Here is a 26,660-nt window from a genome sequence, read left to right on the forward strand (position 1 = left end):
CGCTCCTATGGCTCAAACCAAGCCTGGACTTTACCTGAGACCTCATCCTTAGTCAACCCATTTCCCCCGTCAGTCCTATTTCCCTCAGCCCCCTTTCCCAATTAAGTGTGAGCTCCAAATCCCCATCTCAGGTTCTGCTTCTCGGGAACCCAACCTAAGATGGAAGGAAATAATGAACATTCAATGTAAGGGGGTATTTATGAGGTGTCCCTTCAAAGTTCAAATTCATACCTCAGCACCAAGTTCTGTCATTTCCACTTACCTATGCAATCCGTCAGCCAATCCTGAAAGGAGCTTTCACTTCAAAATGCATCCCAAAGTCTGCCCAGCCACCCTGTCTACATGTGCAGCCCCCATCACTCTCCAAGGCCTGCTCTGCTGCATTTTTCTGCATAAAACTTCCTACCCCCGACCGTAGATTAAAATTGATCTTGTTTCTTGCCTGTCTCCCTCATGATACTGACAGATCCCTAAGGGCAGGATGATTACCACTTTGTTCATTGCTGTGGTCTCAAGTCAGAACAGTGCCTGGCACATAGTAGGTGCTCAATAAACATTTCTGGACTTAAAGAATGAATCCTTGAAATGCATTCATTTAGAGATGGCTTTGTCTCTTTCTTACACAGCTTTACAATCAGAATTTAGTCACTTCTCCACCTCTTGTGGGCCAGCCCCCAGTGCAGTTGCTTCTGGCGGGCCCCCCTGGCTCCCACCCTCTCCCTCCACAGCCTGTTTCCACCCCAGCAGCCAGAGGGCGCCTGTGAGCTCTTGAGTCAGGTCACATTCTTCCTCTTATCAGAACCTTCCATGGCTTCCACCTCACTGGGGGTAAAAAACAAAGTCTTCCCCGTGGGGAAGGGGCCACAAGGGGCCCACAAGGCCCAGCAAGACCTATCCCCCCTCCCTGTCCTCACCTCCACCATGCTCCCCTTCGCTCACTGTGCTTCAGCCACACGGAGCCTCCTCGCTGTTCCTCCAACACCCAGAGCATGCTTCTTTTATATCAAGTCTTTGCACAGGCTATTCCCTCTGCCTGGAATATCCTTTCACCTCCTTCAAATCTTATTTAAATGCCATTGTTTCAAGAGGACTTCCCTGATCGCCCCTCCACCCCCAGTCAGAACTGCAAGTGTTGCAGCGCTAGCCATCCCCTCCCCACCCCCGCATTTTATCAGCTTCCAACACACTACGTCGTTTGTGCACTCATTTTACATATTATCTTTCTTCCCCTCCAGAATATCAGGCAGGAATTGTTTTACTTGTTTTTGTTCACTGCTGTGTCGCCAGCACCCAGAATAGTACCTTGCACACAAGAGGCACTTGGTACCCACTTGTTATTTTAAAAAATCTGCACAACTACCCTGTGAGGTAGGGACCCTCTGCACCCCCTTCACTAGATGAGGAAACGAAGCCCAGAGAGAGTAAGTGTCACGCTTGGGTTGTGGGTCAGGGAGTGGCCTCTATGGCATGTGTGATCGTGTGCCATTGTGCGTTGTGTGTGCCGGTCTGAGCCCAAGTGGCTGTATGTGCCTGAGAGTAGACACAGGAGGCTGCCCAGACAAGTTCTACGTTTCAGTGTCTGCGTGTGGAAGGATGACAGTGGGCCAGGCACAGAAGGTGCGAATGTGTGTCTGTGTGTTCAGCTGTGTGTGGATGTGTGCATGTATGACAGTGCGCTGGACAACAGGAATTTGTTCATCCACAGCCAAGCCGCGTGTGTGTGTGTGTGTGTGTGTGTGTGTGTGTGTGTGTGTAGGGGCAGTTCTGCAAGGCTTAGATGTGGCTTGAGCTAAAGTTGAAGGAATGTGGTGGGTGAGGGAAGAACCCCATCAACCACAGGCCTGTTATTTATAGACGTATCCTGATTCATAAATTCCAATTTTTTTTATCTCGCTTACTGCCAGAGCCCTATAAATATTCATGAGTTTCCTGCCTTGGAATATCTAAGTAGTTGGAAGGAGGAGTATGGCAGGACTTGAGAGGGGAAGGAAAGGGTCCCAGGTGGTGTTGGGGGAACGTGCAGTGCGGAGGGCGGAGGGTCTCCCTGGATTTGTCTTCTCCCCCTCCCCGGGCTCTCCTTCCAAGTTGCTGCTGGCAAGATGGAGAAGGTTCTCGGCCAACACAGAGATCTCCCAATGCCTATTATTATTCTTCCCCAGTGTCTGTGGAAAAATACCGCCCACTCTGGGGGCAGACAAGGTGTCTGCATTGTTTTTCTCATCTCTGACTCTAGCTCTGGCTTGGAAACTTGTTACCCTGGGACCCCCAGCTCAGGAGGGAGGGGAAGACCCCTCGGATGTGCCACGAGGCAAAGGCACTCTGGAGGCAAACTAGGTGGAGGGCATGTGTGGCTTCCTGCCTTGTCCCATGGAGAATAACAAATCATAAAGACCGGTCCATACGGGAGGGAATAAAATGTGCATATGTGGACTGCATGTGAGTGTGTAACTCTCTGAATGTGTAAGAAACTGTGGCAGTCAATAGAACTGTTCACAAATTTTCCAGTTCTTCTCTCTTGGGCACCACAGAGCTGTACTTCCTCAACGTGGCGTTGCAGTTTCCTTTACCAGTGCCATGTGAGTGGAAGTGACTTCCAGGTAACAGTTTTAAGAGCCATGTTTTTGCCTCAGCAGCAGCAGAATTTTGTGCTGATGAGAAGCTTTTGTCAACTGGTATCTCTGAGTGACTACACTAGGCAGAGACCCTTGCTAACACGTGTGTGACATGAGCAAGAGATCGTTTGGTTGTACTAACCCATTGAGACTTGAATATGTGTCGTGCAGCACAGCCTCACCTACACTGACTGCACAGAGCCTGGGAGTATATGAGATGGAGGTGTGGCATGTCTGTGTCCATATGGCCAAAAACACACACAAGTGTATAGCCATTTATAGGCCTAAGAGTGTGAGCATCAGCAAGTTCATAAAACTACACATATGTAGTGTGTAAAACCAGAACTCAGAATGTGTGAGACTGTGTATGTGGCTGAGAAAATGTGAATGTGAAAGACAGGGCACTGCGTAACTGCAGGGGGCACTGTTCTCTGAGAACGCCACGTCCCCTAGGGGCGAGCCACTGTTGTAGACGTGAAAGTGTCCTGGTGTGGGAGGCTATATCTGAATGTGCTGGCTGGACGGGCTAGTGTGAGACCGTGATGTGGTCTGTGCACGTGTGTAAGGATTTGTAAATGGCTGCTGGGTCGATGTGCGTGGCTGTGCAAAATGTGTTGCTGTGTGTTTGAGGCACGTGCACAGGTTTGGGTGCTGCGTGTGTGTATCTGCTGTGGGATGAATATGTGGGTCCCTGTGTGTGATGAGCACGTGCTGGTCTGTATCAGAGTGATCACAGCCAGCAGGGATGAAGGGACGGCCACCTTGGGCATTCCCACGCTGTCAGCTTCGCTGAGCATGTTTCCAGGTTCACGGGCATGAGCTAGCTCAAACTTGAGTCCTCAGATGACCTGGCATTAGAAAATAAAATTCATTTCCCCTCATTAGTCCTGGGACATTCCGCATCATTTGCAATGGACATTAATCCCAGAGGCACTTAACAGTTTGAGCAAATTGGCTCAACAAGGAGGGAGACCCCTGCAGGGCAAATCTAGTCTACCCCAACTTCTCCACGATCTGCCCATTCTCTGTTTCTATCCTCCTGAGCTCTGTGGTCTAGCTCAGGATGTGGGCCCAGCAGGGGTCCATCTCAGGACTCAGGTTCAACTCTGCTCTGTTCTGAGTTTGGTCGTGTGTATCTCAAGCTCGTACTGTAACCCTGTTCTATCCAGGACTTGGATGTGGTCCTGGTCTCCCAGGTCTCCTAAGGACCAGGTTTGGTCTATCCCTAGATCCAAGTTCAGCCTTTGTCTATCCAGGGCTGTCTCTGAGTCAACCATGGAGTACCTTAAGACCTCAGGAATACCTCCCCGTTCTATCCCAGAACTTGAATTAATCTACAGTCTCGGGACCTGAGCTGAGCCTAGTCTCTCAGAACCTGGTTTTCCTCAGTGTGAGTCCACCTTGCCCTTGCTCAACCTTCACAATCAGGTGAGAAATCCATAGCTAAGGTTTCTTTTTCCTGAGCATCTCCCCACTATGGAGCACTTCCCCCCACAAGTGCTTACGAGTCCTGGATGAGTGTCCAGGTGTGACTCAGGAGTAATGATGGTAAGGGTATTTTATTTTTCCAATGTCATTATCTAAAATTCATTAAAGTAGGTTTTATGGTCTTTTTCAAGGATGATTACGAGGCTTCCATGATGGGCTATTACAAACGGCACTAATTTTCAAGAGTTGGGGACTTTATGAGAAGCCATCATGGGTCTTTCCTCATAACTACTGGAGTTGGATATCCCCCATCTGAGTCCTCTCTACGTTCAGATGCCAAACCTCAGGCCAGAAGTTCAGGAGGGGGCTTTGAAGAGGGCTTTCTTCATGGGTGTGTACCATGGGGAAGGCCAGCCCACTGTCGTGGGGTGATTTGAAATAAACAGGAAGACTCGAAACATTCTCCATTCTTTCAGGGAAGAATCCCTGACCTCCCAGAGAAAATAAGAGCCATAAAGTGGAATCCCTCTCCTCCCCTGCCATAATTTACAAACTTTTGTTCCATCCTGGCCCCTCCCTCCTGTTACAATGGAGCAGCTGCCCTTCATCTTAAGGTTCATGCACCTATTCCTTTGGTCCTCTTCTACCTTCTTGGGAATCTCATACAATCAATATCTTGCCTTTATCTTGCATATTCAACATCTTCCTCTCAAGCAGAACTTTCCCATTGGTTTTTAAATAAATGGAAGTCTCTCCTATTAAAAGACAAAACCCCTTACTTTACTGCTTCCATCTGTCTCCTACTTCTCTCTTCCTCTTCTTGGTTGCCTATAGCAACTGCCTCCATCCCCTCACTGCCTGAACTTGCTTCTCCACCACTCCTATCTAGTTTCTGACCTCATTGTACCAACACAGCTCTTGCAAAGTCCACCAATGGCCTCCATGTTTCTAAATCCAATGGATGCCTTTCAGTCCACCATCTTTCTTGACCTCTCAGCAGGATTCGACTCTGTTGACTGCTCTCTCTTTCTTGATATGTTTCCTTCCCTTGGCCGCCATCACATACTTGCATGGTTCCCTCCACATGGCTATTAAGTGTTACTCTAGACCAATGTTTTTCAACCTGAGCACTACTGATACTTTGGCTGGATAACAACTCTGTACACTGTAGGATGTTCAGCCTCGTTCCTGGCTTCCACCCCCTAGATGCCAATAGTACCCCCTCCCAGTTGCAACAACAAAATATCCCCAGACATTGCCAAAAGTCCCCTCGGTATAAAATCGCCTCCTGGATGAGAACCACTGCTCTAGACTCAGCCTTAGGCTCTCTCTGTACCTCGATCTTTTTCTAAGAGTTCTTAACCTTGTCAAATCTCCCATCACCACTTGCCTGCATATATGTCCCCAGGACTCCAAATCCATATATACGTCTGACTTCTTGAGCCTCCACCCTTGGATGTCTCAAAAGCATCTCAATCCCAACACGCTCAAAATAAAATGCAAGATCATCTCTCTTGAACGTAGTTCTCGTCCAGTACTCCCTATGTCACCATCTCCATTCCCCCAGGTCGGTGGTTCAGATGCCCAGGCATTATTCTCATCCCCGTTTCAACTTGCTCACCGAGTCTGGTTGACTTTAACTCCTAGATATTTTTACAATTCATGCACGGTTCTCCATCTCTATCACCACTCAATGGTCTAAGTCACCCTCACAGTTCAGAAAGTCTCTCTGGTCTACCTTGATCTACCCTTGCTCTCATCAGTCCATTCTACACATGAGAGCCTCAGGGAACTTTTACAAGGCACATATGATCATATCATCCTCCCAACCAAAACCTCATTGGTAAATTCCTTTTATTCTTAGGATACAGATAAAACTCCTTAACATCACCACAAGGCCCTGTGGGTCTGCCCTTTACTTACCTCTCTGCTTTCATCCTACACTGTCTTTCCTCTCCAAAGCCTTTTCTAGTCTGTCACACTGTCCACACTTTCTCTTTCCACCAGGCCTTTTGCATAAGCAGTTCCCTCTGCCTGGAATACCCTTTGCTCTCTGCTTCTGATTTCAGCTCTTACTTCCTCTGAGCTTCCAAATTAGATCTATCCCTTTATTAGAAGCTCCTGTAACACGAAGGATCTTTTCCTCAAGCTGTTATTGCAGCTGCGATATTTGTGAACATTTGATCCTGTTTCCCATTTTAAAGGAAGCTCCATGCATCATGTCTGCTTGGCTCACCATCTTATCTCCTGTGATGGTTACACATAGTGGGTCCTCAAAAGTACTTGTTGAATAAATACATGGATGGGTAAATGGCTCCACTACTTTCAGGATCAAGTTTGAGTGACTTGCTCCGGCACCTGAGGTTCTCCATCACCTCCAGGTCTGAGCTCTTATTCCAGATAAAGATTGGAGCAGAGACTGAAGAGCAATAGATGGGGAGTAATAATCAACAGAAGCAGGAAGTTGGAGGCCAAGACGACCAAAAGAATATAGGCCTCTCATGGAGGGGGAAATCTTGAGGAGACACTGGCCTTCCGTGGAGCATGGAAGGGGGTTCAGGCCATTATCTCTTCCTGGCTATTAAGAGGGAAGGTAACACAGCTGATATCTGGTCTGTTGTGGTTCCGCCTCCCCCCAGTCTTTCAGAAAGTCTCCCTAGGCCTCATGCTTCTCTCCAGCTACCACCTGTGTCTCTGTTTCTGTCTTCCTCTTACCCCTCACATCTACTCCATCAGCAAGTCCTGATGACTCTGCTACTAAGACATGAGCCAAATCTGCCCACTGCTCACCATTCCACATGCTTCCATCCTGGCTCAGGCACCACTGGCTTTTGCTTGGACTATTGCAGTCACCTCCTCTTTGGCCTCCCTGCTTCCACCCTCTCTCCCTGGAGTCCATTCCCTATCACAGAACTTAGAGGGACCTTTAAACAATGGGAATCAGATCATGGCGCTCCTCCCCACAGCAGCTTGCCCAGCAGCTTCTCATTGCACTTAGAATAAAAACCAAGAACTCACTTTGGCCTGTGAGGCCCTGCATGCAGTATGCCCTGCCAACCTGTACAACGTCATCCCCTCCTCCTCTCAAGCCACCCCGCCCTCTCTTTCCAGCAGACACCAAGCTCGTCTCCATGTCAGGGACATTTGCACTGCAATTCCCTCTCCCAGAATGCTCCTCTCCTGTTCTTTCCACCACTGACGCTGTCTCATCTGTCAGGTCTCTCTTCAAATGTCACCTTCCCAAACTTCCAGTTATAAGATGAATAAGCTCTGGGGATCTAATGTACAGCATGGTGATTATAGTTAATAAGACTGTATTATACACTTGAAAAATGCTAAGAGAGTACCACACACACATACATAATTATGTGAGATGATGGAGGTGTTAACTAACCCTAATGTGGTAATCATTTTGCAATATATACATGTATCAAATCATTTCACTGTACACCTTAAACTTACATAATGTTATACATCAATTATATCTCATAAAAGCTGGGAAAAACTGTCACCTTCCCAGAGAGCCTACCCCAGTGTACCAACAAAATGCGTTCCCCAGTCACTTTCTTTAATGTCTCCTTGTTATTTTCTTTACAGCACTTATCTGAAACAAATTGTTTATTTGCTTACATGTTTATTGTGTCTCCAGTATAAATACATATCACAAGACAGAGGTAGACCCACCATACTCACAGCTATGTCTCAGCACCTACAACAGGGCCTGAAACTCTAGGTACTCCATAGTTTGTCAAATGAATAAATGAATGAAAGAATGAGCGACGATGTCTATCATTGACTCCCCTCCCAGTACACCTTCCAAGAGAATGTTCCTACCCGTAAATTCCTCCTGAGAGGGAGACCTCAACAACCACATGTCCCAGGAGTCCAAGGTGTCCAGTCTCAGAGAAAAGGACAAGTGGATTCCTGATGCAAGTTGAAAGAGGCAAATTATCTAGTCCAGGGAGATGGAATTGGAACGGGGAAGTCAAGGTGATTAAAAGGTGTGGGGTCATGGAGCTGAATGTGCATGGGGGACCGGGGCTGCAGACACCCAGCATCATGGGCAGGCTGCACTGCAGGGTGCAGAAACAAAGGGCACTCAGAGTGGAGGGGAGACAGGAAAGTGGGGATTTGCTCCTAAATCCAAACTAGCCCCACCTGCACCCCATCCCCCCGCCCTGGTTTAACGTTCTGCACAGCATCATTACTGGATGGGAATTTCTCCCTCGTTTGTTTGTTACTGGTCTCTTCCCATTAACACGTCAGCTGCATGTGTCTTGTCTATCCTGTCTACCTCGTGCACAGTGGGTGCATAATAAATATTTGCTAACTGAATTGAGAAATGAGTGATGGCTTTCCAAGTCCTTGGAGCTTCAGCTACTGGGTTTTGTAGGTTCCCTGCATCCCTTTCATGAAGCTCCTATTTCACTGGGCCATTTTAGGGGGCTTTCAATCCCAAACATACTTTCTGATACCCACCCACCCCCAGATATACAGACAGACCGGAACTGTGATGCTTGGAGGCAAATGAGAATGAAAAGAGATATCAGGAAAGAGCCCACTGGTGAGCAAGGAAACCAAGGCTTTCAAGGACTGACTCTCTCAAGCAAGAACAGGAGAGAAACAGGAAGGCTGGAGGGAAACTAGGGTGGGTGCCCAGACAGGCAGGGGGATGAGAGGAAAGGCTGGAAAACTAGACAGAAAGGAGCAGGGTCTCTGCATTTCAAGGAGAATATTCATACTGGTAATAATGATTCCACTCAATGATCACGAGGCTCCCGAGCGTGCACTGGGCTCTTTCTTGTGCCAGGGACCACTTTAAGCCATTTCTGAGCCTTGGCTGCCACAATTAGCTCTGATGGGAGCGGGTGTCAACAGGGGAGAATCTGGGCTAAGACAGCCCGGTGAGCAAGCGTGGGCTCAGGGCTCTGCTTTCCTGGATGGCATTTCTGGGTCACCCAGGCACCCATGTGACTCTGTACTTCCCCTCCATGGTTCTCCAAAAAGGGCCTGTGCAGTTCTGAGGCCACCCTTGTTGGTTTTGAAATCTCACTTTGCCAGGAGTTCAGGGAATATGAGGAGATTTCGTCATTTGTATCCCAAAATGGTGGCATGTAATTATTGGGGCCTACACAGGCTCTGTGGCTGCCTGTGGATATCCATGTTTATCTATAGGAACTGTGAGCCACATTCTGGACACATATGGCACCTCCGTGACTCGCCATGTACGCAGGTGCCCACTCCGGAAGCCCAGACGAATGCCGGTGTGCGTCAGGGGACACGTGCAAGTACGTGTGCAACTTGTATTGTTGCCCACGGTCACGAATATTCCCTTCATCCAGACATGTTCACAGCATTCAATTCCCATATATTCTGTGTATAATTCATGAGCCCACAAGTCAATCTTGATATGTCTACACTGCATATATTTGTGTCTACGTGCCTCTCTCCCTGAGCAATGGGGTCCATGGGCCTCCCTGTAGCCATGTATGTAAATATATATCGTTTTAACCATAGACAGCGCTGCCACAGTGCACCCACCACACAGGTGAATGCCTCCCTGTAAATACCTATGACCCTCTGTGTACTGTTCAGGACAGCCTTATACACATGTCTACCCAGAAGCCACAGACATGTTACCTATCTGAGTCCGTTCAAGAACATCCAAGCCCTTCCTCATATAATTCTCCAAGGCCACACATGTCCACCTGCCTGTATCGGCAAACATCCCTACACTCCTTTCAGTAGGAAGTGACATCTGTGTACATTCTGTCAGCTGCGCTCTTAGGTCGCCCCGGCTAACTCATTAGCATTGCAGTCAGTCCTGCAATACTCCTGCAAAATGTATGTGTTACTAATAAGCCTGGTGTCCTGCTGAGGTCAAATAGCACTTACAAGGGCTAATGAAGCCGCCCTTGGCCAGCAGGGGTGGGGAATCCTGGCCTCCTGGAATAGCCAGAGAACGCACTCACCAGAATGAGCAAATTCTCCTTCCTTCTCACTGCACCAAAAGTCCCAGCCAGCGTCTGTCTGCAGAACCAAAGTCACATTTCGAGATGTTTATGGCCCCAACACTACCCTGGCATCATACTCAGGGCTGCATCACCAGATTTGTCATTATACTGAAGGCTGCATCGCTCATCAGGGCACTACACTGAGGGCTGCGTCAACAGACTTGTCATTCCGTTCCACTGCGAGCTGCATCACCTTGTTGGACGGTACATTGAGGGTGGCATCATCAAACCTGTCTCCATGTGAAGACGGAAACACCCTTTTGGTCATACCGCTGAGGGCTCCAGCCTGAGCATTATACTGAGGGCTTCACAACTAGAAGGTAAAACTTAAGCAGCAACATTTTTCCTCTGCCCTGGTAACTGTTCTGTGATGTGGGAAGGGACAGGCAGAGGTGCGGTTGAGAAGTCATCCTAAGGGGCCTGGGAAGACTGTAGCAATGGGGAAACTGGGGACCCCGAAGCTATGCACTGGGGGCGGGATGCTGCAGAGAAGCAAACAGTACATCAAGAGCTGGAACTCAAGCCTCCTGATCCACCAGTGCCGAAGAGGCTGGGGAGATTCAGAGTCTATAGTGGGGGACGGGATGTGACCAGTTCCTCCTAGAGGCTATAGATATTGGCATGCCCCCACTACTTTGGCCAGGGACCCTGCAAAACATACTATGCCATGCCGTTCAGGAGGGATGCTCCCTGACACACTCAGGGATGCTATGCTCAAAAACTCCCCCCGTGACAGACACGCTCTGACCTGCTCTAACATGTCCCATGGGCTCAGACGTGCCCAGTGGCCATCGGACTCTCCTTATACAATGGAGCATGCCTGCCACAAAGACATTCTGTGACGTGTTCAAACATGCTGTGACCTGCCCTGACACAGCCCGGCACACTCTGGGAGGCCGGTAGGTCTCCAGCGTCTGCCCCTGAGTCTATATGTGTGTGGCCACCTTGCCCTTCCGGATGGATTGACGGGGCTCGGAGAGAAAGCTGCTATAAATTAAACATTGAGACAGTCTGAGCACCAGACTGCCATCCACTCATTGGCTGGTTTTCTCCCAGGAGGCACAGGACCACAGGGTGGGGGAGAGGGCAGGGGAAGAGTGGCTCGCTTAATTAATTAGTCCTAATTGAGATATCTTTGTAAATATCTCTTTATTGAAGGACACGATCCCATCGTTCCCTGGGATTTGCCATCTCTATTTGTCTCTGGCCCCTGAGTATCACAGAAATGACAAGAAAAGACGGAGCAGTCTAAAGGGCTGCTTGAGCTGTGCTCCTGATAATGACAGCAGCACCAAGGGACAGACGAGGAGGCTCAGAGATACACAGAGATCCAAGTGGAGCGGCAGGCAGAGAGACACAGAGATACAGGCAGAGAGAGACAGGGAAACTGAAATCCAGGGCCGGCGGCAGGACAACGGGCACAGGGAGGCTGAGCGACACAAGCAGAGTCAGAGATACAGGCTCTGAAATACAGGAAGAGGGAGAGACAGGCGGAGAAACTTCACTACAGGGAGGACCAGAACCAGGGGCAGATGGACCCACGGCTGGGCAGGCGACAGACCTCTCTGCCTTTTCTCGCCTCGCCCAGTCTCCCCATCTCCTGGGCAAACCACCCACTGCGGCAGCAGCAACAATCAAGCCTGATTCTTTTGGCCCTTGCCACCCTCCCCTTTGCTCTCCCTCCCCCAATCACTCCTGCAATCATCTCCCTTGTTCAAAATGAGCTTTTGCAGCTGCAGCCCAGACAGCTGTTCCATCTTGGAGCCAGCTCTGGGGCCGGGTGGCTGGGTCCTAGAGGGATGCCCTCCTGGACAGCAGGAGGGAATGGGGGGTGGCCGGGAAGGCGTTGCCTGGAGCTTGGGAACACACTCACCTCTCCTCCCAGGCTCCCATCAAAGCTCATCCCCGACATCCCCAGGGGTCCAGACACCCTGGGCCCCTCATGCTGGTCTGGCTCATCCTGTCCTGCTCACTGAATCCTGCCCAGCACCCAGCACCCAGTCTTGGCTCTATCCTGCCTCAGGAGTCCTCTCAGGTCTGAGAATTCTAGTCTCTCCTCCACCCTGGCAGGGTCCTCGACTGTGATATAGCAACTATGGCGATATGGAAACAGCATCTCAGAGAGACAGACAGACAGACTGAGAGACAGAGATGAAAGAGATATAGAGACAGAGACACCAAGAGACAGAAATGACAGAGAGAATCAGAGTCAAAAGAGACACATAGAGACAGAGAAAATGACAGAGACACACAGAGCGGACAAAATAGACTCCGAGACACAGATAGAGACAAGACAGAGGCAGAGAGAAGACAGACAGTACAAAGACAGAGAGAGGCAGCTAGAGAGAGATTCACTCAACATTTATTGAATGTCTACTATGTATTGTGGATACACAGTTAAGACAGAGAGAAGGGCTAAATATAGTTAATGAAACAAAGATGAGAGAGGGAGGGAGGGAGGGATGGAGAAAGAGAGAGAGAGAGAGAGAGAGAGAGAGAGAGAGACTCAAGAGTTTAAAAATACAGCCGTGTCAAGGCTGAGACAGACACAAAGACTGGGACCCAGCGTGGCCTCCTCGGTCTCCCAGTGGCAGCCTCTTCACTCCCACACACACATCCGACCCCCGCATCACACTCTCAAAGCACCTGGGCCTCCCCTAGACGGCCGCCTTTCTTCCATGCCCAGCTTCAGCTCTGCTCCCCACTGGAGCTTCACAAAGAGGTGTCAGCAACCCAGGGCCAGAGGTGAGAAGGATGCCAGGGTATTAAAGACACCAAGAGTCAGAAACCAGAACTTCCTTCTGGAAGAGGGGGAAGCCCGTTTTAGCCACACTCAAGCGGCCCAGGGCACTTTGCCTTGACAGCTGTCAGCGATTCTGACTGGATGGGCAAAGGCCACACCTCAAGCCATTTCTATATGTGGGCATCAAACTTGGGGTAGACTGGGTCCGGGGAGGTGGTCTGCAACACCCAGTGGGCTAAAGCTCCTTCCCATGTCACCAGACCCTCAAACACACCACCTGCCATCCCACCCCAACACCTCACACGCCCCGTTCTCTTGGCTTCTCTCCCTCCACCTAACCAGCTCTTACTCATCCTTCATGTCTCAAGGCAAATGCCATCCCCTCAGGGAAGCCTTCCCTGACCACCCCTTCCCGACTGCATGCCCTCAGAGCTCCGCATCTTCTCTTTCATGGTCCTTACCGGGCTGTAATTATAGAACCATTTGCACGATTTCATGTTCACTGGGTCTCCCTACAACGCGTCATAAGGGGAAAGACTGAGTCTCTTGTTCACTGCTGTATGCCCAGCCCCCAGCTCAGGACTTGGCACCTAGAAGGGCTCAACCGCTGTTACCTGGGGATGACTCTGTTTTGCTCTTTGGTGGCAAGACTACACCATACCTTTCTGTGGGAAGTTGGCAACGTGCCCATTTCCAGACATCCATTCAGACAGCAGCGTTGAGGAACAAGCACATGAGAAAAAAAAATGCTTTAAGAAACAGATGCTTCTGAGACATGGGAGACGACCCAGGGGTCACAGAAATACTCATCAAGGTGCAGGTGTATGACTGGGAGGAAGAAGGGGCAGTGGTCTCATGGGGCAAAACTGAGACCAGTCAGAAAATCCCTGCTGCTTGAAATGAGACGGTCCCAGTAATCAACAAGAGGAACAAAGTTTCTGCTCACATGGCAATTCCATTCTGTTGGCGGTAAACAATTACCAAGATGATGTCACATAATCATGAGCGCTGGGCAGAAAATAGAACCAGTTCAAATAATAGAATGGGGACATTTTAGCTGGGGTGGTCAGGGGAGGTCACTCTGAGAAGGTGACACCTGAACTGGGACCTGAGTGGGGAGAAGGAGCTGGGCTAGAGGAAGGGTGTTCCCAGAGGATGGCACAGTAAGTGACAAGTTCCAGAGGCGGGAACAAGAAGAGTAGTGAGTAATAGATGAGTGATCAAAGATCTGAGACTCGGGCAGGTAGGTAGGGTCTTGTAATAATAACGGTGATGGTAATAATAACAGCTAACCTTTATGGGGCACCTTCCATGTGTCAGGCATACTGCTAAGCACGATGCTATAAGGTACATTCTATTATCCCCATTTTATGGATGAAGAAACTGAGGCGTAACACGTTGGACCAGAGCAAGGAGTCTAGGTTTGGTGAAAGTGAGGGGGGCAAACGTTAAAAGGAGGCAGATTTCACACTCACAACCTAGAAGGATTTTCTAACAATTAGGGCTCTTGAAAAATGCAGCAGCCATCTCACATTCCTTTCCTACTCCAAACCCCTCCAAGTCTCCCATCCTTCAACACCCAGAACGAAGTACTGGCACCTCAAGCCGAATCCCTTTGTGACGGGGCCCCTTCTGACCGCTTCCACACTCCTCCCTACCTGGCATGTTAGTCTCCAGTAACTCCGAACAGTGGCCAGTCTCTCTGTGCCCAGCAGGAGGCCCCTGGTCTCTGAGCCTTTGTCCATGCTATTCCTTCTGTCTGCCGTGCCCTCGCTCTGCCTTCCTCTGGCCAGTTCCTTCTCAACTTTCACACAGGCTGGGCCTCAGTGCCTCCGTTGCACCCTGACTGGTGTCACTGCCCCTCCTTGATGCCCCGTAACATTCTAAAAACATCCCTATTACCACACGTACCAGGACTTGTCACAAGTACTGCTGGATGAGATTGTGAGCGGATTGAAGTCAGGGCATTATTCATCTTTATATTCCATAGTCTAGGACCCTTTCCAGCATAAAGTAGGTGCTCGATAAATATTTCCTCACACTTCGAAGTGTCTGAGTAGAAGATGTAAGTCCACCATTGGGGGCAAGTGACTATGGCAGGTACGGTCAAATCCACTGCACACCCATTTCTCTCCGCCTCCTTGGCCCCTGCCCCAGCCCAGCCCCCATCATCACTCGTCTGGACCAGTGCGTTGCCTCCTCCCCGGTCTCCCAGCTCCTGCCCTCACTGCCTACAGTCTGCCCTTCCCACGGGGGCCACAGGGAAACTGAACACCTGAGTCAAGTCCTGCCCCTCCTCTGCTCAGAACTCTCCATATATCCATTTATTCACCCAACAAGTATTTATTGAACACCTACTGTGTGTTAGGTCCTGGGCTAGACATGGGGGTTACAACAGTCAACAAAAATTGATTTTTAAAAAACTCCCTGTCCTCACAGAGCTGACGTTACAGGGGGGAGATTCAGACAACAAGATACATATGTCAACTACACGGAGTGTATTAAAAGGTCCAAAGTAAAATGGAGAAAAAGAAAGCACGGACGGAGGACAGGGAGGGCATGAGGAGTTGCAAGTTAAATCTAAAATTCCTATAGATGATGTAATACAGAATTGTACACCTGAAATCCACATAATTTTACTAACAATTGTCACCCCAATAAATTTAAAAAATAAATTTTAAAAAAATCTAAAATTCCTCCAGGGCCCCCCACATCCCTAACATGGTGTGGCTCCCGCCACCTCTCCACCCTCACCTCCTCTCGCTCTCCCCTCTCGCTCACTCTGCTCCAGCCACACTGGTTTCCTCACTATTTCATCAACATCCTTCCAGGCATATTCCCACCTCAGGGTCTTTGCACTTCCTGTTCCCTCTACTTGTAACTCTCTTCCTCTAGATATGAGCCCTCTCTAACTTCCTTCAGATCTGCTCAAAGGTCACTTCCTCAGGGAGCCATCCAATGGAAAATAGTTGCCCTCATCCCTCTCCATCCCCTTATACTGCTCTATGCTTCTCCAGAGCACATGTATCCTCACCTGAAATAGCATCGACTTTTCTATACACGGACTTATTTCTCCCCGTCCCCGCCCCAGAACGTCAGTTCCACAAGGACAAGGATGTCTGTCTGTTCTGCTCATTGTTCTGTCCTGGGTACCTAGCATCGTGCCTGGCACATTGTAAGTGAATGAATGAATGGAGACACCCTCTAAGAGAATTCTTGTCACTTCGGAGAAATGGAGGAGCGATCGGCAGAGTGGGGCAGTGTTTAGGGTTGTTCACAAATATCTGACCACTCCTCTCCATCCATGTCATGGCAGAACCACACTTCTCACCCTCTTTGAGGTTAGGCATGCCGTATGTGGCTTGTGTGGACCAATGAAATATGAGCAAAAATAACGTGTCACCTCCAGGGCTAGGAGCTGGTGGGGGCTTTTTGGTGCCCTCCTTTTCCTGTCTCAACAATCATGTCACCAGAGAGCCTCCATTATTCTGGGTCCCTGAGTGACCACCACGTACAAAGCTCTCCAGCCAACAATGGATACATAGTTCAAGAGAGAAATAAACTTGTGCTGATTAAACCACTGAGATGGGAGGTTATTCATTACCACAGTGTAACTCGGCCTCTCTCGACTAATACTGAGTTTCTGGGGCCTTTCCCCCCTCGGAAAACTGTCAAGAAAAGACATGGATTCTGCACTTTGGTTCTTCACAGGAAAGTCCTCAAAGAGCCTTTTGCTGATAGCTACTCAGGCCTTCCCCATTCCTCCCATGAGAAAAAGGGTCCTCCCCAAACAGAATACCTCTCCTCCATCTCCCCTTTCATCCCTCCAGCCCTTAAGGATGAGGGGATGGGCAAAGACATAACATAAGATGCGGGTAACTCACTCCAGGCCCCATAATGACGACAGCAGCTAGCAATGAGGCCGACAGCTTTTAGTCTCGTTCTGGATTTACGTCCCCCAGGTGAGGAGCCTTTCCCTCGAACGCTCCCATCCCATGGGTTGGTTTATGGCTGGGAGTCGGCGGCCAAGGTAGTGGTGGTGGCAACTTCCTCCCCCTCCTTTCCAGAGAAGGTCTGTAGCACCATCTCTTAGAATCCCTTAGAATGCTAAGCTGCTCCTCTGGGTCAGATGGGGGGGGGGGAGCCAGAGACAAGAGGGGCACCACCACCCACCACACCTCAGCACCGAGGTCCCTATTAGGCCAAACACCAGCATATAATCTTCTGCTTCATGACAAGGAACTCTCACTACCTGTGTTCCTGAACCAGTCAGCCTGCTCATGTTGGTGCTCCACACCTTCTTATAATTCCTCCTTACTGAGCACCTACTATGTGCCTAGTCACTTCCATTTGTTCCTCCCAATCCTTGGGAAGGTGGATTATTGATTTAGACACTTGGCAAATATTCATTCCAGGCCCACTATGTGCTTGACTACAGTGGCAAACAAAGCAACTCCTCCTTACCGAGCCCCTACTATGCACTTAGTAATTTGTTTCCATTTGAAGGTGGAACCCGTGAATCCTTACGGAGATGTGATCGTTGATTCAGCCATTTGACAAATATTTATAGTAGGCCGACTGTGCATCAGGCCTTAGGGTTCAGTATTGAGCAAAACACAGATGTCCTCACGGATTCTATAGTCTAACGGGGACTCTGAACTCTCCTTGACTAATGAGGACACTGGAGCTTAGAGAGATTAAATAATTTCGCCCAAGGTCATACTGCTAGAAAAATTGCAAGGCCAGAATTCAAACCCAGATATGTTTGACTCAGAGTCCTATCACTAACTGAGTACCTATTATGTCAGGCACTGATCTGGGGCTTACAAACATATGCATGCTTGACATAGAGGAGGAACTGAATAGTTCTGTTGACTAAACAAAGTAGATGGAAGGATGGATGGATAAAAGGATGAATACATAGAGGGTAGATGAAGAGATAGTTGGATGATGATAATGGGTGAATGGAGGGATAGGTGATGCATGGATACAGAAATAGATGGATGGAAGGATGGATGCATGGAAAGATAAATGGAGAGACAAATTGTGGTAATAGATGGTAGAAAGACAGATGGGTGGAAAGGTGAATGGAAGGCTAGAGATAAATGGATGGGTGGGTGCGTGGGTGGATGGAAGGATGGATGAATGGGGAGCTAGACAGTAGATCTCTGTTACCCACGACAGTAGATCTTTGTTATCCACAACAGTTTTATGAGGTAGGAATGATCATGCCCATTTTACTGATGAAGAAATTGCAGCTCAGAGTGGTGAAGTCAGTAGTCCAAAGTCAAGAGCGGTCATAGAGCAAGTTGGGGGAACATCTGGATTCTACCTGGTCTATCAGGCTCCCAAGACCCTTCTAGAGCACCCCTCATGTCACAGTCTCCTCCCAGGTCCCAACCTGAGTCCCTTGGCTTCTCACTCCACAGAGCCCTTCTGGCAAGGCTTAGTGAGACTGAGGGAGGGGTTGGGGATCAGGGATGGGAGAACTATCAGCTTTCAGCAGGTGATTTCATGGAAGCATTGATCAAGGTTCTGTTAGCTACAGATGGGCCAGAGCAGAGACCAGGTCTGTTTGGGTACACACACACACACACACACACACACACTTACAGAAAACACAGGGTACACACGGGAAGCCACCCACATGCATAAAATACAAGACAGGCACACACATCATTTACAGATATGCACTAGCATGTATATGCACACGCTTCTAAAGACCTGCATGCCCACACTTCTATGCACACAAAACACATGCATAAGGACATATTTGCGCAGATACATAGGCACACGCAAAATCATGACTCAGAAACATGCTCTTACACACTGATGTACACATTCCCCAGACACACCATATGCTCTCATTTACACATCATATGCTGCACATAATACATGCACATCTTTACACAAACACACTCCGTCGATGGTGGGGGAGGGGAATCTGGCTTCTGATTTCAATGAGACATCTTTCTTGTCCCTCAGAAGGCAACAGCAAGAAGCTGTCTCCGACTCATGTATACAAATTCATATGCGTGCGTGCAATCACATAATCCACGCAAAGCCGCAGTCAGGGACATACAACTGAAGGTGCACACTGAGATGCATCCACACCCAGACACACTCGCTCAGGGACACACCCACAGTCATTCTGGGATGCATTCTTACACAGAGGAAGACGCACTGGGACCCTCATGCCGGCAAAGTACATAAACTTTCTCACACCCTCTACTCACACACACTCCACAGACACACCAGGACATACTCTGAGACACACAGAAAGACTGTTTCACACACTGGCTTCAAGTCAGAATTTGGACTGAAAGCCCTGACCTGTGCCAAGCCCAGGGCACAGTACAAGGCAACCCCCTCTCCACTTGCCTGCAACCCTTGCCAGCAAAGACCCCTTTCCTTCCACCGAGGGAAGAGGAAGAATTGGTGTGGTGGCCATTGGGGGTTGAACAGAAGAGCTGGCGAAGTTGGGGAAACATCAAGCTGGAGAGGGAGCCTATGCAACCCAGCTGCACGTATGGGGAGCAGTTCCAAACGCGGATTGAAGAGGGGAAGGGATGGGAGGGGCGCATCTGGAGGAGGCTGAGGGAAGTTTGCAGGAGAGGATGCCTCCTCCCCTCTCCTCAGGACACCTCGACCACCATTATTAACCCCGATTGAGTCCCCCTGCCTCCAGATCTGTGGCAGGAAAGCTGGAGGATGAAGGTGATAGGTGGCATGGGGGAGGGGGCAATACTGGAGCTTCTGGGGGCAGCATCAGCCCCTGCCCCAGTGTGAGACCCTTCTGCCTCCTAGGGAGGGCAAGTTATGGGAATAAATATTCAGCACATGGTAAGGCAGGAAATGAGCAGGGGGTGCTGGGGGGGTGGGGACGGGTGCAGGGGAGAGAAAAAAACGAGACAGACAAAAAGAGATACAAAGTCAGAGAGAGCGCCACTGAGATGGAGATGGAGACAGGAAGAGACAAATAGAGAAGCAAACCAGAGGAAAAAGAATAGGCGGAGAGACAGAAGAGACAGACAGACACGGGACTACTCAGAGACACCGAGACTCAAACAGGAAGAAATCCTGAAGGTGGAGACACTCAGAGACCCGAGGCGCCCCCATTCAAAGGCAGGGTCCCAGCGCCCGAGATTCTCTGCCCCACTCAGCCAGGACCCTCGTCGCCTCCGCCCGGGGAGGGAGCGAGCCTAGTACATCGTTGCCACTCGGACACTGCCCACTAATAAGAAATAACAATAAGGAACGGCACGGAGGTAGCTAGGGTTCCGGGGGCTCCTCCACCTCCGCGTCCAGCCCCCAGCCCCGGGATGGCGCCCCCGGGCCGGAAACTATGGGGCAAGGGGCCCTCCGGGGGCTGCGGCGGCGGCGGCGCGAGCACCACGCCCCCCGGGAGCGCCCCCTGCGCGGCGGCCACTCACGATTTTCTCGGAGGTGCCCGCTCGGGACACGGTGCCGTTGAGACCCACAAGCGAGGGCAGCGTCTGCGACATCCAGTTGGTGACCATGGCCATGGTGCTCAGCACCGCCCCGATCTTGAGCAGCGGCACCGACATCGCGCCCCCGCCTCATGCCCCGCGGCCGCCCGCCGCGCGTCCCTTCTCCCGCCCGCCGCCTGGCGCTCGGTCCCTCGCCGCCCAGCCGCCCCCCGGGGCACAAGTGCGAGCTGGGGGCCGGGGCCGGGCCTGTCGGGGGTCTCGGGGACGCGGGCTGCGGCTCCGCGCGCTAGGCGGGCTCCTCTTATAAAGCACCCGCTCGGCCCCCGCCCCCTCCCGCGCCTCCGCGACAGGCACTTCCAGCCGCCGTGACGTCACGACTCCGGCCCGGAGCCTGGCGGGGGGCGGGGGGCACCCGGACTGCCCCACACCCCTCATCAGGCCTTGGCATCCCCCCTGTCCGGGACCATGCCACCGGGAGAGACGCCCCCTCTGGTGGCATCCCCACCGGCCCAACCCCACCGCCGCGGCATTCCCAGCCCCGCCTCCAGAGGTGTTCCCGCCCCCCCCCCCCAGCGGTGTCCGCCGGCCCCCCACACCCAGCGGTGTGCCCGGGCCACCCTCCACGCATAGAACCCCCCGCGCTCGGCCCAGACCGACCACCAAATGCTGGCAGGGGACCGGAGTCACAAGTCTTCACCCACCTCCTGTTAGGACACCTATCGCAGTTCTCTAAAACCCGGGAGGGCAGGTATGGGGGCGCTGTGTGGGGCGAGACTGGTGCGCTTCCATGAATCAGGCAGCCAGGGTCTCCTTTTCCTTGGGGAAGGGGACTTCCCGGGACCAGAACTGCTCTGGAGACCCCTGCGTCGTTTCGCAACGAAGGAAGCCCAGGGTGGCGGGTACGGAGCCAGTAGAGGCGGTGACTTGGATGAAGGTGGGGTAATAGGGGTCACCTGGGCAGCGGGAGGATTCCCCAGTACACTAAGGGGCGGCATTATGACCCAGGATGGAGGAGACAGGAGCTAGCCTTTTGCAGACAAGTCCCAGGCTGCTTTCCACTCACAACTTGAACTTGTGATGGCGGGGAACTGACATTTGGGACCATCCTCCGGGCCCCAGGGCTTCGGGGCCCGCTCCTGCGCGGAGCGGGAGTGCAGAACCCCCCCCCCCCCACACACACACACACACACACACAGACACACACCTCCCACCCACACACCGGCCGGCGGCAGAGGCAGCGAGGCTGCGGGAGAAGCGGCCGGCGGGTTTAATTTTCTCTGTTTTCTCTGCACTCACGCCCCCTCCTGGCGTCCCCGCATCACCTCGCGCCGCCGCCGCCGCCCTCAGCCCGCGGCCGCCGCCGTCTGGAGGCGGCAATGACTCAGGCCTTTCCGAGGGCCCGCCTGGGGAGAAGCACTGAACATAGGGGTGCGGGGTCTTGAACTGTCCATTTTTCTGAGCTTAGCAACACCGAGAGGCAGGTTCTGCCCCTGTGTGACCTGCAGCAAAGACTTCTCTCCTCCTCAGTTTCCTTATCTGTAAAGTAGGTGGTTGCGAGGACCATGGACCATATGTGTAAAGGGCTGGGGTGTCCTGAGAATCAAGTGAAAGATTTATTGAGCATACACTATGTCCCAGGCACTGTGAACAACAGACAAAATGCCTGCCTTTGTGGAGCTGGACATTCAGTGGGGTGAATCAGACAAAAAACAGGGGAAAAGTAAAAACAAAAAGTAAAATAAGACATCAGGATTCGGGAGGGGCATAGGAATAAATAGAGAAGTAAACTTTCAACAGGATGGTTGGGGAAAGTAACATTTGAGCACAGACCTGAAGAAGGCGAGGGAGAGAGCCATTCAGATATCTGAGGGAAGAGTTACAGGCAATGGGAACAGCAAGTGCAAAGGCCCTGGGGAAGGAGCATAAGTGTTCAAGAAACAGGAAGGCCAGACTGGTTACAGCAGAGTGAGCTGGGGGAGAGTGGGGAGAGATGGTGCTTGTAAAGCATTTTGCAGGGTGTCTGGGACATGGTAAATGTTTCATAAATAGTAGGTGCTGTTATTTGCAACTAATAATGAGCTTTTTAAAAATGAGATGTGTCCTTGCCTACTTGCTCTACAGCTTGCATTTATAAGTGCTGAACACTTCGCAAATGTGCTTGCTGAGCAGTTGTTGCAGCCTCCCATGAAAAGTACAGTGACTTCCCTATTTATAGGTGAGGAAACTGGGCTCAGAAAGGAGAGGGGACCAACTTAAGGTGACCCAGCGGGTAAATGAGGACCCAGGATTTGAATCCAGGTCTGTCTAATTTCAGATGCCAAAACCACTGGGCTCCCAGGCCTCCTGGCTCAGAGAACCTAATGGTACTCTATCACTCCCTCAGCATTGGTGCTGTAGGAAACTGCCCTAGCTCCTTACAGCCAAGCTTCTCCAACGAGTGGTCTCTATTCACATCTGCCCTTGCTGTCGTCTCCCAGGGCTTTGTCCTAGGTCCCCAGCCCCTCTCTGTATACTGTGCCTTAGACCATCACAACCACTCCCAGGGTTTTGGTTCCATCTGGCCTCACCCAGAACACTATTACCACAGATACACATATGGTTTGCTCATTTACTTCATTTATATCTCTCTTCTATCATAGTGTGGATAAGATACATGCCTTACCCTTCTCCAGAAAACTACATTTCCCAGGTTCCTTGCACACTGGCTTCCTGTTAGACTCATCCAATGGGAGGAACTGGAGGGAGACTGGCGGGAAGGACGGGTGAAGCCAGGTATTACTCCTCTATCTTTCTGCTTAGAGTGAGGATGTGTTCTGACAGTGGCTACACTCCTTCCATGGTCCCAGCAACCACACAAGAGCCCCTTCCTTCTCACACCACCCTTTGTCATGTCTCTCTAACAGCCTTGTGCTTAGACTTATTGCTGGATTCCCTGATCAGTTTGGCTTCTCAACTCTTTCATCTCACACTTAGCCAATTTCTTGTATTAAATTCTCACTCTTTGAAACCCTAGAGTAGTTTGTTTCCCTGACTGGACTCTGAGTAATGTGGCCATTATATCTGAAGGACCTTCCCTGGCCACTTCATACCCAACAGCAGTCCCCACTACTCTGTCCCTTACTCTGCTCTGTTTTTCCTGAACAGCATTTATCACTGTGTGACATTATATTATACTTTTATTTGTTTATGGTCTATCTCCGCCACTAGACTTGCAACTTCACAAGAGCACCTACATGTCTGAATTTTTCACTGCCTCTCCAGGACTTAGAACAATGCTTGGCACATAGTAGGTACCCAAGAAATTGTGGTTGTTGTTGATTGACTGACTAAATGAGTCTACAGATGAGGCCTCCCAAAGGTATATCTACACCCCAGACCTCCAACCCCTGTGCCCATCTGCTTCTTGGATATCCCCACCTGTGTGTTTCATACAACTAATTGCACATGACACCCACCAGAATAACCTCAATCAGAAAGGCCATACCAAGTACTGGTGATGATGTGGAGAAACCTGGACCCATTGCTGGTGAGAATATAAAATGTTGCAACCACTTTGAGAAACAATTTAGCAGCTTCTTTAAAAGTTAAACAGAAACTTACCATAAGATCCAACAATTCCAGCTACCCAAGAGAAATAAAAGCATGTGTCCATGGAAAGCCTTGTATATGAATATTCACAGCAGCATTTTTCACAATGAAGGAAACAATCCAAATACCCATCAACTGGTGAGTGGATAAACTGTGGTCCACCCATATGATGGAATGCCATTGAGCAATGAAAAGCAACAAACTACTGACACATGCTACAACATGGATAAACCTAAAAAATATCTGGCCAAGTGAAAAAAGCCAGACACAAAAGGCCACATTTTGTATGATTCCATTTACACAAAATGTCCAGAAAAGGCAAACCTATAGAGACAGAAGGTAGATTAACGATTGCCTGAAACTGGGGGTAGGAGTGGGGATGGACTGCAAATGAGAAGAAGGAAGCTTTGGGGGGATGACAGAAATGTCCTAAAACTGGGTTGGGGTGATGTTTGCACAACTCTGTAAATTGACTAAAAACCATTGAAATGTACTTAAGCAGGTGGGTTTTATGGTATGTAAATTTATCTACATAAATCTATTAAAAGAGGGGAGCATTCTTAAACTTCCCCTGCAAGCCCCCTCCCCTGAGGTGCCCTTGCAGCACTGACATGACAATGACTGCTTCCCTAACTTCTGCACCTTAGATTCCTTGCTGCCTAGGAACATGGTCCAGATGTACCAGTTAGAAACTGTATGTTTTGCTCCCTTTATCCCCTTGCTCTTCCTTCCTACTCCTCCATCCAAGCCAGCACCAACGCCAGCTGATTTTGATGCAGAAATATCTCCAGAAAGCATCTCCTGCTCTCTACCACCAGCATCACTCTGAGCATGGCGTTTGGGAGTGCTGTAGATTGAATGTTTGCATCCTCCCAAAATTCATATGTTGATGCCCTAACCCCTAAGGTGACGATATTAGGAGGTGGGGCATTTGGGAGGTGATTAGGTCATGTGTGTGGACTCCCCATGAATGGGATCAGTGCCCTTCTAAAAGAGACCCCAGAGAGCTCCCTCAGCCCTTCCACCATGTGAGGACACAGCAAGCAGATACCATCTATGAAGCAGGAAGTGGGCTGTTTATAAACCACACAGTCTGTGGTATTCTTTTATAACAGCCTGAATGCACTAAGACTGGGAACCACGGAAAGCAATGTTTTTTCCCCCCGAAAATTCCCAGGAGGTAAAAAGTTCATAACTGTCAGAAATAATAACAATAATTGCTAAGGTTTATTGAATACTTATCATGTGCCAGGCACCATTTGCAGTAGAGTAACTCATTTAACCTTCAGAATACTGCTATGAAGTAGATAGGATTACAATGCCCATTTTTTAAATGAGGAAATAGAGGCACAGGTATGCTAAGAAACTTTCCCTAAGGTCCCAAGGATTCTATCCCAGATAGGCTATATGGCACTGGGTCGATCAGATCTATTCATAGGGGAAAGAATAAATGTTGATCCCTACCTCACGTCATATACAAAAATCAATTCCAGGTAAATTGTATTAACACATCTAAACATGAAAGGTAAACAATAAAGCTTTTAGAAGAAAATGTAGAAGAATATTTTCATTACTCTGCAGTAGACAGGGATCACTAAAACAGGACAGTAATAAGCACTAAACTTGAAGGAAAAAATTATTTGAACTACATTAAAATTTAAAAATTGCTTATTGATCAAAGACACCATTAAGAGAACGAAAAGACAAGCCACAGAGTAAGAGAAGATATTTGCAATCCTTATGTCCAATAAAGAACTCATATCCTGATTTTCTATGTATATAAAATATGTATAGCTAGAGATATAAAATCTGGTTATGTGCACACACTTATTTCTACAAATCAATAAGAAAAATGCAGACAGCCTAATAGAGAAATGGGCAAAAGACCTGAACAGGCATTTCACAAATGGAAATACCTGAGCGGTCAATAAACCTGTGAAAAAGTATTTAGCACTATTAGTCATCAGGAAATGTAAATTCAACCCATAAGGTGATATCACTACACACCTATTGGAATGTCTAAAATGAAAAGCCAATACCAGGGTCGAGGACGGCGTGGAGCCACCGGAATCCTCAGGCACTACTGGTGGAAGAGCAAACCGGTAAACTCTTTGAAGAGTTCCTGGAACTTTGGAAGGCTGTTTGGCAGCATCTCCTAAAGCTCAATACAGCCCCCCGCTACGACTGAGCCATTCTACTCCCAGGTATATATAGTTGAGTCTCATTATCCGCAGATTCCATAGTAGCAACCTTGCCTACTCATTACAACTTATTTGTAACCCCCAAATCGATACTCGCAGGGTTGTGGTGGTCATTTGTCGACATGTGCAGAGTGGCAAAAATTTTGGTTCCCCCACACATAGGTTCCCAGCGGAGGTCCACCATGGCCACGCTCTGCTCTCGTTTCTCCTCACTGTGAGCGTGTCTTTTTCAGTCTAGTTAGTGCCAAAGGTTTCACATTTTCCTGCTTTTTATTGGTGATTTCTCTATTTTAAGTGGCCCCCACGCATAGCACTGAAGTGCTGTCTAGTGATTCTAATCACAAGAAGGCTGTGATGTGCCTTCAGGAGAAAATACTTCTGGTTGATAAACTTCATTCAGGTATATGGCGTCTTTCTTTGGCCATGAGTTCAAGCTAATGGACCAACACTATATATTAAACACGGTGTTTTTAAACAGAAACATATAAAACAAGGTTGCATCTTATTTGGCCCACAAAAACGCTGTCACCAGAGGCTTACAGGAATGTAACCCTGCAATGATTCAGTATTCACTAATTCAGTGTCCGCGGGGGTCTTTGTAGAACATAACTACTGCGAATAAT

At 49.5% G+C, this 26,660-nt stretch overlaps 1 protein-coding gene across 2 annotated transcripts in view; it reads right to left on the minus strand.

Annotated features, from left to right (window-relative positions):
- OLFM2 (olfactomedin 2) overlaps nt 1-26,660 on the minus strand; it is a 56,617-nt gene that overhangs the window by 23,782 nt on the left and 6,175 nt on the right. Inside the window, exon 1 of one of the 2 annotated variants that reach the window (XM_019745023.3) lies at nt 20,231-20,671. The exons of the other annotated variant lie outside the window; for it this stretch is intronic. Coding sequence (XP_019600582.1) covers nt 20,231-20,365 — 135 coding nt within the window. The 5' untranslated portion in view covers nt 20,366-20,671. Of the gene's footprint in view, nt 1-20,230; nt 20,672-26,660 lie in introns of those variants that run through there. 2 annotated transcript variants of the gene reach the window in all.

Source organism: Rhinolophus sinicus, chromosome 15 (genome assembly GCF_057876585.1).
Source record: "Rhinolophus sinicus isolate RSI-liver-muscle chromosome 15, RSI-T2T, whole genome shotgun sequence".
In the NCBI taxonomy this organism is placed as follows: Eukaryota; Metazoa; Chordata; class Mammalia; order Chiroptera; family Rhinolophidae; genus Rhinolophus; species Rhinolophus sinicus.